Below are 10376 nucleotides of genomic sequence, written 5' to 3'. Positions count from 1 at the left end.
ATTTATGCACTAGCCATGTGTGCTTTAAAGTCGAAAGAAATAGGCTATCTGTAAACGGAACAGAAAACCTAGATAGCAAGCATACAAATGTGGGCCACTTAAGTCATTCATGCGGCACAGGTGGTCTTCTTTCCGCCCAGACAAAATGAAGGTGAGCCTGAAGTGGCCCACCTGTACAATAGCAAACGAGAGCCAAAGATTCCAATTCACATGTGGGCCATTTAAGACAAAGATTTGGCACTTACGACATAATGTTATCTGAACGTGATCCTAATGTGGCCCATGTGGAAAATGATCAATTTGGCCCAAATGACAGAGGACAAATGTGGGCCATAGTTGGCAAAAAAAAAAATGTGCATAGTCATCTCAGGGTAATCTAGGTCTAAACCCAAAGTGGCTGTGAGCCTATAGTGGCCCATAGAAAATATGGCAAAAGTGGTCCAGTTATCCTAAAACACATGTGGGCCACTTTTGGTGAAAATTCGGCACAGCAAACTCTGGATGTGGGCTGGATGTAAGTGTCTAGTGTGGGCCGGTTCGGGGCCAAAACAAAACCAAACTGTAGCCCAAAATAGGGTCAGTTGTAGTTCATTTGGTTGAATTCTGGCTGAAATGTGATATTGCTATGACTTAATTGTGGCCCAGATTTGGCAAACAGGAGCATACCACCCAAGTGCCATAATTGCATGCGGTATGTAGGCCTAATGTAAGTGTTTGGTGTGGGCCGGATTTGAGCCACATGAATCTTGCTAGCTGGCAATGTGCATTTTCTGCCAATGCATTGTTATTTATATATATATATATATATATATATATATATATATATATATATATATATATATATATATATATATATATATATATACTTTCAGTGTAGGCTAATCTTAAAAGTGGGATTTCTAGTCACATATAAATTTGTTCTGTTTGGTCAACACATCATGCTCCTTTGAAATGACAATAAATTAATTACTTACTGTCAGTAATCATGCTTATTGTTTTAAATCGCTGGAAAACTTTTGAAACTAATTTGCTTACTTTGAATTCATGCAATGCTGCATAAGAGGCAGACTAAATTATGCCTGCTTTCACCCACCTCTGCACTAGCATTAAACATACAGTATTTTGATGTAAGCATTTATAATTGCTCTGTGCAACACTAAACTGGTCTTTTGTGTTTATAAAGACATGTAAATATCACCTTTGGACAGTTAAATAAAACAGCTACAGATATTGTAACAATACATTGTTTTAACCAACAGAGGGCGATGAAGTAATGTTCAGATTATGACATATGCATCTTGGCTGTAAGGGAAGGTTATTGTTGTTTATCTGAAGAACTAAAAGCACACTATATAAACATTTTATACTTATATATTGTATATTTATATGTATATTTGCATGGGTCAAAAACGTGATGCTTTATTTTGGTTTCTTCACAAAATTAAATTAAAAAAATTATTTTAAATAAATGGCAGGCTTATTAAATATAAGACAGTGTCTACACAGCAAATCCTTCAGAGTTAAAATAACACTGTAAGTATAATATAATGTTTACTCAGAGTGTTAAATTATAACACTGAGAGACAGTGTTAAGTGTTGATTGAGCATTAATGTCAGTTGCTGTTTTGGTTCTCCTCAGTGACTCTGCTTGTTAACAACAGGTGTTTATAAATGTTCAATCAACTATTAATTATCTCAGTGCCTCAGTTTATATAATTGATACAATTTCACATTCTGAGGGAGTATTGTATAAACACTGTATTTAACACTGCATCAGAGATTTTGCTGTGTGTGCATATGTTTCATATATCAATACTGTTAAACTAATGTTTTGTCATGGATTTAAACAAATAAAGGCAATTCATGTAAAATGAAACAATATGCTTATTTTTACCTGCTGTCCATATTTAATAAACGTGTGTGTGTGTAAATATATGATCAGACAATAAATGTGTAACATATTGTCATAATGGCATAAAATACAGTATAAAAATTTGTTTTGGAGCAGTACTGTGGTCCTTAAATAGTTTTTAAACGTCAAAATGTAAATGATTAGCAATTTAGTAAATATTTTCGACATACTATAAATCCTAAAATATATAACAATCATAATTTAGTTGTTTTTTTCCAAAAAAAAAAAAAAAAAAATTGCCCGTTGTAATTTACGGATAATAAACAAAATAAAAAAAAATAAATATTTGAAGGAGTAGAAATGTATTGAAAACACCACATGAACAAATACAATTATTTTGATGATGTTTATGCTTATTATTTTATTAATTTGTAAGCATGCTTTTTTCTTTTTATTCCTTTAAAACCTGTTTCAATACAGTTCAACTATTTGTTTTCAATAATTGTTATTCTTGTTTTTTTATTTTTAAATACTTGTTCTTTACTCTTGTTTATGTAAAGCACTTTAAATTACTATTGCGTATGAAATGTGCTATATAAATAAACTTGCCCTACCTTGCCTTGAAGAGTGAAAAATATTGACCTGCTTGTTTATTCATTTGTTTTTACAGATGAATCATAATATTTGAAACGCACAGCCTTTATCGGTGCGCGTTCTCGGAGAAACGCTCGTGCTGGCGGAGAAAGCTCCTTATTGGCTGACCGTGATCAGCTGAAGCGGTGCGTCAGTTCGCTCGCTCGTCAAAGCGCCTACAACTCTGAGCGCAGCAGCAAACGCTCCTCAAACCAAAAAAAACACCAACATACTCAGTTTTCCGAAAGTCTCTGCACAAAATATTGACGATTACCTTTCCCTGAAACCGCGTTTTAGTTGATTTCGTTCGCCTGGAAACGCTGGATATGGAGCAGGTTGGTTCTGAATAACGGACGCGGACAAAGCGGATCATCTGTAGCCGTGATGAGCGCGACTATGAGCGGCTCTGGATCTGCGCCCTGCCGCTTTGCACATTACTTCATAGTATGCGGATTAGACGACGAAACGGGACTTGAACCCGATGCTTTGGCAGGTAAGACTGGCTTTTGTGTTTTTGATAACACATAGTTGCGTGATGGTAAACACAGGATAGCAGGTTTGACAAACGCGAGCTGACGTGCACTGATTTTTTATGAGCCTTGATTACATTATGTACTCCTGATGTCATGTTGAAATGTGTGTTAATATGCTTGCTTGGGTGTAGTAGACTTCGTAGGTGACATGACATCACACTATTTAAGAAAGTGCACTGATTTTTGCACAGAGACAGGGACGAGAACATGATGTAAAAATGTATACAGGTATTAGCAAATTGTTTTGGGTTAATCTGGTCAACATGATGAGATTGGTTCAATCTTCAAGATATGTTTTTCATTCTATTCGTCTGGAAAAAAATATTCATATAATAATAATAATAATAATAATAGAAAAATTAACATGGCACAAATTTATCTTATATACTGACCAGTATAGCATTCTTTTCTGTGAATTGAGAAATCACTGGGATCTTAAAATGTTAAAAGAATGACCACATGAATGACCACATGTTTGTTTTTTATGCAATACTAACGTCTACAACATACATTAGTAAATTTGTTTTTATATCTTTAGACGATATGATCTAAAAATCTCTGACTACTGTATAGTTATTTTCATGGAGTGACTGCACAATTGCTTAAAATTCTGCAAATAATCTGTAACACAATGTATTCTCGTACTAAAAAAATAGAGATAGAGATATTGTAGAATGGTCTTAGAAGAATCAATGTAATAACTAATTACCTAAATGTAAAAAGAAACTGAAATCAATAGCGTTCAGTGTATCTGTTGTAGGAGGGATCAGATCGGTTCAATATTTAAGCGAGGACTGACTGGTGTCAACATTGAGCCTCAAGTCGTCAATAAAAACAATCATCCTCATCCTCACAGATTGATTGTCTGAATGCTTTTAGATGAATCATATTGGTGTCACTTTAAATCTGATGAGATCTGACATTCTGTTAATTAATATGATTTCATTTGTACAAAAATATGCAAAAGAAAGAAAAAATGATCCTACTCTGAACACAGTGTTTGTTATGATCATCATCTGTGTGCTTTGTGTTACAACAAATAGTTTGTAAGAGACACAAAATATTGATTTTAATAGATATAGATAATAGATAATAGATTTAGATAAATAAAATCTGATTTGTTATTATTATTTATTTCAAATTATTTATGCAACACCTGCTTGAATAATTTCACAACTTTATATAGCTTATGACATAATCGTATTGTCTTTATCGCACATATGCATCTGAAATGATACTAAACGTGCAGGTTTTTAAAGATATCACACAGCATAGCAGTTCAAAGTGCTTTCCATTGAGCCAGCTCACTGCTTTTGATTTGAGTCACTCATGCTGTGATTGCAATCAAAAGACTAGTCTTGGGTGGCTTGTTTTTGAGCGGCATGTGTCTAATATTATGTAGCTGTGGTGTTTTTGGCACCGCATGCATTATGCACATTTCTTGTAACTTGATTTGAAAGCATTGCCAAGAGCATAAGTGGAATTGTCAAAACAAACACTGCTTCTAAAAGCAACTACTACTTGTAATCCCAGTAGCCGGCCTGTCTACTCTCTAACCTTGTTTTTCTCCAGTCTTTGGCCTTGTTTTAACAGATGTGGGGGTGATCGCTGTACATGTTTAAGGCCTGGCACAGTTTAACAGGCTGGTGAACTGTGTGAAGAGCTAAGCTGCATGTGCCTGATGCTCTCGTGGATTAGATGTGTTGCTTTTAACCGAGAGAGAGAGAGAGAGAGAGAGAGAGAGAGAGAGAGAGAGAGAGAGAGAGAGAGAGAGAGAGAGAGAGAGCAGGTCATGCGGGATCATTACAGACTGATGAACCTGCTTAGAGCTTCTATTTTTGCTTTCAACAGAGGTTTTTAGAAGTTTGGGTTTTAAAGGTCAATAAGCCTGTGCAGTTGTCCTGGGAAATATTAGTTAAAGTTTATCCTCCAGCAGATGCAAAATAAAGTAAATGCACAAAAGTGTACAGCAGTATTTTTCCCTCGGTGGTAAATGTGACTGTGTTAGAAATAATGACTGTTGTCCATTTTTACCATGATTTATGAAATGATTGTTTTTGATGATAAAGTATGTCAGATTGAGACTCCATTAATGGATCACAATGCAGCTCCAAAATATGTATTATTTGTTATTTTTACCCTTTGACACAAGGCTTGTCACAATATCTATTTTCTTGTTGTATGATATATTGCACCAAAATATATTACGATAAACAATATTGTCATTTTATGCCACTCATTCTATAATGGCAGAATGACAATATAATCATAATGCAAGCACTCTTCCACAGAACACATCATATTTTATTCTTAAGGATATTTCATTTAATTATAGTAATTATAACAGTTTAATAATAGGCATAGGAATCAGAATGTGAAAATGTATATGCTAAATAAATAATAATAAATGTTAACAATACAAGTCCATTTTAAAAGTAATTTATAGTTAATCCTATAGTGTTTTTTTTGCCATACTGACACCACCAATAGAGAAAGAAATGTTGTGCAATCAGCTAAAATGTTGCTAGAACTGTTTTTTTTTTTATGTATGGGCAATGTATATTGCATCACTAAAAATGATTAAGCTCTTGTCTATGTGTTATTGATTGTTGTGACAGGCCTATTTGATGCAACCATCCATTAGGTTTATCGCACTTATCAGTAAGAAATTTGCAATAACTTAAATTCAATTCAAAATTAATATGATTTTTTTATTGTTGTTTATTTTTTTTTTACATAATCACGTGATTATAGCATATCCTATGAATATAAAAAGAGGACAATCAAAAAATCAATAGCAACCACTATACCAATAAATAAAAACATTGAACGAGGAACTTGATATATTTTTTTTATTCCCTTATTATTAATTAATAATGAATTGTTATATTTTTACATTTTTATTTAGGCCTTTGGCTTTTTTCTGCTTTTTCTTTATATACGTTTGCTTTAGTTTCATAAGTTTTAAATAAATTTTTGCAATTTCTTAATTTGATTGACAATTAGTTTTACTTCAGTTAAAGGGACAGTTCGGTTCATGTTTTTTCACCCAAAAATTAAAAATGTACTTACTATTGACTCACTCTCAATTGGTTCCAAACCTTTCTGAGGGTTCTGTATATATAAATATAACATAAAATAATATTTTGAGGAAAACTGATAAGCATTGATTTCTATAGGAATAAAAACAAATACTACAGAAGTTACTGGTTTTTAGCATTCTTCAAAGTATAATTTATATTCAACAGAAAAAAAATCTGTGAAGGGTTAGTAAATGAAGACAGATTTTTAGTTTTGGTCAAACTATCCTTTTAATGAACACAATTAAATAGTAATAATCTAGTTTTAATTTAAAACTAACAACCCTGAAATCAGTGTTTCCACAGACAGAACGCCCATTTCCCCTTTAGCGGATCCACTGGGAGACTGGTCTGCTTCCCTCGACCTGATAGAACAGATCTTGATTAAACAGTTTGAGCTTGATTAATTCACCTCTGTGTGTGTCCAGTGTCGTGGGGCCTGGGGTTTTATCAGCTTCCCAGATCACTCAGATAAGCCACGTGAACTGGCACAGAGATGCTTTATCCAAGATATCCCTGACCTTTGTCACAGATTGTCCCACTCTCTTGTCTGATCAATACGAAGTGTTTTTGAAAGCCCCCCCTCACTCCACCCTGATACACCTGTATTCTCTGATGGCCTACTTTCTAACATTGGTTTGTAATTCAAACCGCTTGAAGATGGAAAGAGCAAGAGATGCTTTTCCTGATATATTTTTGGCCCTGTTTCCTCCGCTCCATTGTTCAGAGTGCACGTTTTTTTTCCTGCTGGATACTTCAGCGTGTTTCTGCATGACTGAGTGCGCAGTTGTCCAATCCCAGAGGGCCCTGCTCTCATACGACCGCTCGCTTTTCAGCATAATCATCACCGCTGGTCGCCTTTTCACTGTTCTGTCTGAGTATTTCAATGTTTGGACTGTGTCGAGGTTAATTGTAGTGATCATTCATTATGCAAGCACATCGATGGGTGTCATTTTGAGTTGTTGTGCCTCTTTCCTTGATGGCAGAGGCTTGTAAATGAGGTGTTCGGCCTCGGCTGGGATTACTGTTGTTGTAAGGTTGAGTATATTTTCGATCTCAGACTTGATTAAAAACAAGAAGGCAATTATACATTTATATTTCACTGTATTACATCTGTATAGCCATTAAGATGGAGTGCATGTGTGTGTATATAAAGTGTTTCAGCCCTTATTTAGGTCAAGGATGGACAAACCCAAATGTTTGGTCTATTTAAAAAAAAATATACACAGTTGAAGTCAGAATTATTAGCCTCCCTAAGTTACTAGCCCCGTTTATTTTTTTCTTACAGTTTCTGTTTGATGGAGAGATTTTTTTTCAACACATTTCTAAACATATTAGTTTGAATAACTCATTTCTAAAAACTGATTTATTATATCTTTGCGTTGATGACATTAAATCATATTTTACATGATATTTTTTAAGACACTTCTATACAGCTTAAAGTGACATTTAAAGGCTTAACTAGGTTAATGTGGTTAACTAGGCAGGATAGGATAATTATAGGCAAGTAATTGTAAAACAAGAATTTATTCTGTAGACTATCGGGGAAAAATATAGCCTAAAAGGGCTAATAATATTGACCTTAAAATGGTTTTAAAAAAATACAACTATATAATAATGTTTAACCAAACTTTAGTGTTTGTTCGTATTTGAATCAGCTTTTGGTTTAGATAATGTAGGATTTTTGTATATACACTCAAAAAAAAAGTGACATTTGTTTTGTTTTTTCAAACTACTTTTAAATTGAGCTGAAACAAAACAATTATTCTAATTGTTTTATGTTCAATCCACTTAAATTTGTAAAAAGTTAATCAATTAATTTCTTAATGTTGTCTCAACACAAATCGATTTTGTGGACTAGAGCTGTGAGATTAATTGAATCACAATATCCCAGTTTGAAACATTGCGATTAGTTTATCGCAAGAGGCTGCAATATGAAATATATGTATTATTTAGTTTCCCACACCCAGAGCAAATGTGTGACTGCCAGCTGCGTGTGTCAGTCTTACTAATTGAGTGAGCACACTTTCGTTCTGGCCATTCAGAATTGCGCAACCGAACCACGACCACAATAAAAAAATAAAGGAAACAAACAGGAAGGCTCTGACAAGTGGGACTATGGTGTCTGCTGCAGATTAAGTTGAAGCTTGATTAAAAAGTTAAATTGTAAATCAAATCACAATATCTGTCAAAAAAAATAAAATCGCAAATAGATATTTTTCCTAAAGCGCACAGCCCTATTGTGCCCCCCCCCCCCCCCCCCCCCACACACACACAGTGTAGTAAACAAACAACATGTAATCAGATCAAAAAAGTAAATTCTCCCTTATTATAATACAAATTTATACAACTGTTTTATTGCAAGAAAAAATACAAACGAATCCTATTACAATTAAAAAGTAAGCTAATAAAAATAAGGGAAAGAGAAAAATGGAAAGAAGAGTAATAAAATCGAAATGTACAAAAAAATTACAACCAACTGAATGCAGACAATCGCAATTAACTCTCCAGATAAATGTTGAAAGTAAATATTTACAATTAAACAATATCAGATAATAATTGTTAAAAGCAAATAAATCAACAAAAATTAAATCATAAAACATATTTGGTTAGAAAAATCAAAGTCTACTAGAAAAGGATATTATGCCAAGTTAAAAATCATATTTAATGTTTAAAATGTAACATTTGATCATCTCTTATTAAAGCATAAAGATGTTGTTGTTATTATTATGTAATAAACAAACAAACAAACTATGAATTTCTAACAATATTTCACATTACATTTTATAACATTGGATTTCAGATAAATATCTTCCCATTGCAAGTGTATTTCTCTTAACTGTGGCTCTAACTTTTAAAATATGACTCTTATTTATCATCAGTCTATTAATAAAAGCAAATGCTGGTACACTGTAAATAAATCCTAGTTGCCTTAAATTTTCAAGCTAATCAAATTAACCTTATGAGTCTATTAAACTTATATTGTGTTAAACTGACCTAAATGTAGCTTATAAAACTAAGTTTAGACATGGTTAACTTAGTTTAATAAGTTACAATGAACTAAAAACATATTCTGTCATGACTAATTGTTCATATAATTTCTTTAAAATGTTGCTTATTTTCCAGGCCTAAGGATATCAAATACAAATGGAAAACGAAACAGTTAATAAGCTTGTTGTGTTAAATAAGAAATAGTTGCTTTGCACGCACTTAGTATTGGCCATGTCATGATTGAACAATAATAGTAACAGAGAATAAACACATGAAAGGCGAAATTTGAATCTCAGCTTTGCACATGCACACATTGTTATGCTCCGGTGGTTTGTGGTTTCAGTTCCCCATAAACATCTTGCACCCGCATGCAAACCTTTATCTCATGGCATGCATCAATAAAACGTGTTTTCCTGTTTTGGCAGGGAAAGATAATGCAATCTTTGATCTTCCAGTCGGTCTCCATCATTCACACCTCAGTCTAAAAAGGAGATTCGTCTCCTGAATTTACTGAGGATTTAACACCTTCAGTGGTCATTAATAGCGAATCGACTGTATCTGATCTCTTTTAGGCTCTCGTTGATGTGGGCTGCTGCTTTTTAAAACACTGCATCATCTCTGTTTAGCTTTTATAGGAGTCCCTAAACAGCTTGTAACAAGCACTTGGGTGAACAAGATGCTGAGGGGTGCACTTTAACCCGGCCAGAAATCTGTCTTCTGTTAGTGGTTCATTGCAGTGATGCGAGTTATTATACTAACACCAAATACAATAACTCAGAGCTGCGCATAGTATAACATTTCTGGCATTTTTATAGTTAATAGTTTTCTAGATAATTAAAATGCTTGAATGTATATAGCAATTGATTTGCTTGGTTTTATTATTATGTTATGCATAATGTTATGTTATGCAACTTTTCACCCATTTATAGTCAAAATAATGGGGGATTATAAAACACTGCATGATTTGTGTTGAAATGTTCAAATATATATATAGCCAGCAATGACCAATATCGATATATTTCGGCTCAAATATTGACTAATAACTGCAATATTTTGAAATGTTTGTACATTTCATACAAGTGTTGACATTATTTTTGCATTCAATTGCTATGACTAGGTAAATAACTCGATTAAAAAACTGATGATAATACTTGGTTTATATGTACGAAAGTCAAATATACTACAAATGCAGCAACATGAATAGTACAGCCAGTTTAATGAACAGAAAATTATTAATTTCTTTAATCAATAATTACATTAAATGTTATATGCCTTCTATATATTTTC

The 10376-nt window shown here is 33.3% G+C and overlaps 2 protein-coding genes across 11 annotated transcripts in view; one reads left to right on the top strand and one right to left on the bottom strand.

Moving 5' to 3' along the window:
* The window catches only part of tcp11l2 (t-complex 11, testis-specific-like 2), a 35797-nt gene extending 33227 nt beyond the window's left edge, over positions 1-2570 (bottom strand). Inside the window, exon 1 of one of the 3 annotated variants that reach the window (XM_087246386.1) lies at positions 2467-2570. The gene's annotated coding sequence lies outside the window, so the exon portion shown is untranslated. The remainder of the gene's footprint in view (positions 1-2466) is intronic. The other 2 variants (XM_087246387.1, XM_087246392.1) reach the window with 2 other exon arrangements.
* Positions 2571-2654: 84 nt separating this feature from the next.
* dennd5b (DENN/MADD domain containing 5B) overlaps positions 2655-10376 on the top strand; it is a 57440-nt gene continuing 49718 nt past the window's right edge. For all 8 annotated transcript variants that reach the window (XM_087246089.2, XM_087246088.2, XM_087246086.2 and 5 more), the window contains exon 1: positions 2655-2978. In XM_087246089.2, the coding sequence (XP_087102215.1) occupies positions 2870-2978 (109 nt within the window). In that variant the 5' untranslated portion in view covers positions 2655-2869. The remainder of the gene's footprint in view (positions 2979-10376) is intronic.

This window comes from Danio rerio, chromosome 4, assembly GCF_052040795.2.
Source record: "Danio rerio strain M-AB ecotype USA chromosome 4, GRCz13ab, whole genome shotgun sequence".
Lineage (NCBI taxonomy): Eukaryota > Metazoa > Chordata > Actinopteri > Cypriniformes > Danionidae > Danio > Danio rerio.
The sequence above is the reverse complement of the archived record's forward strand: the minus strand, read 5'-3'. Positions and strand labels throughout refer to the sequence as shown.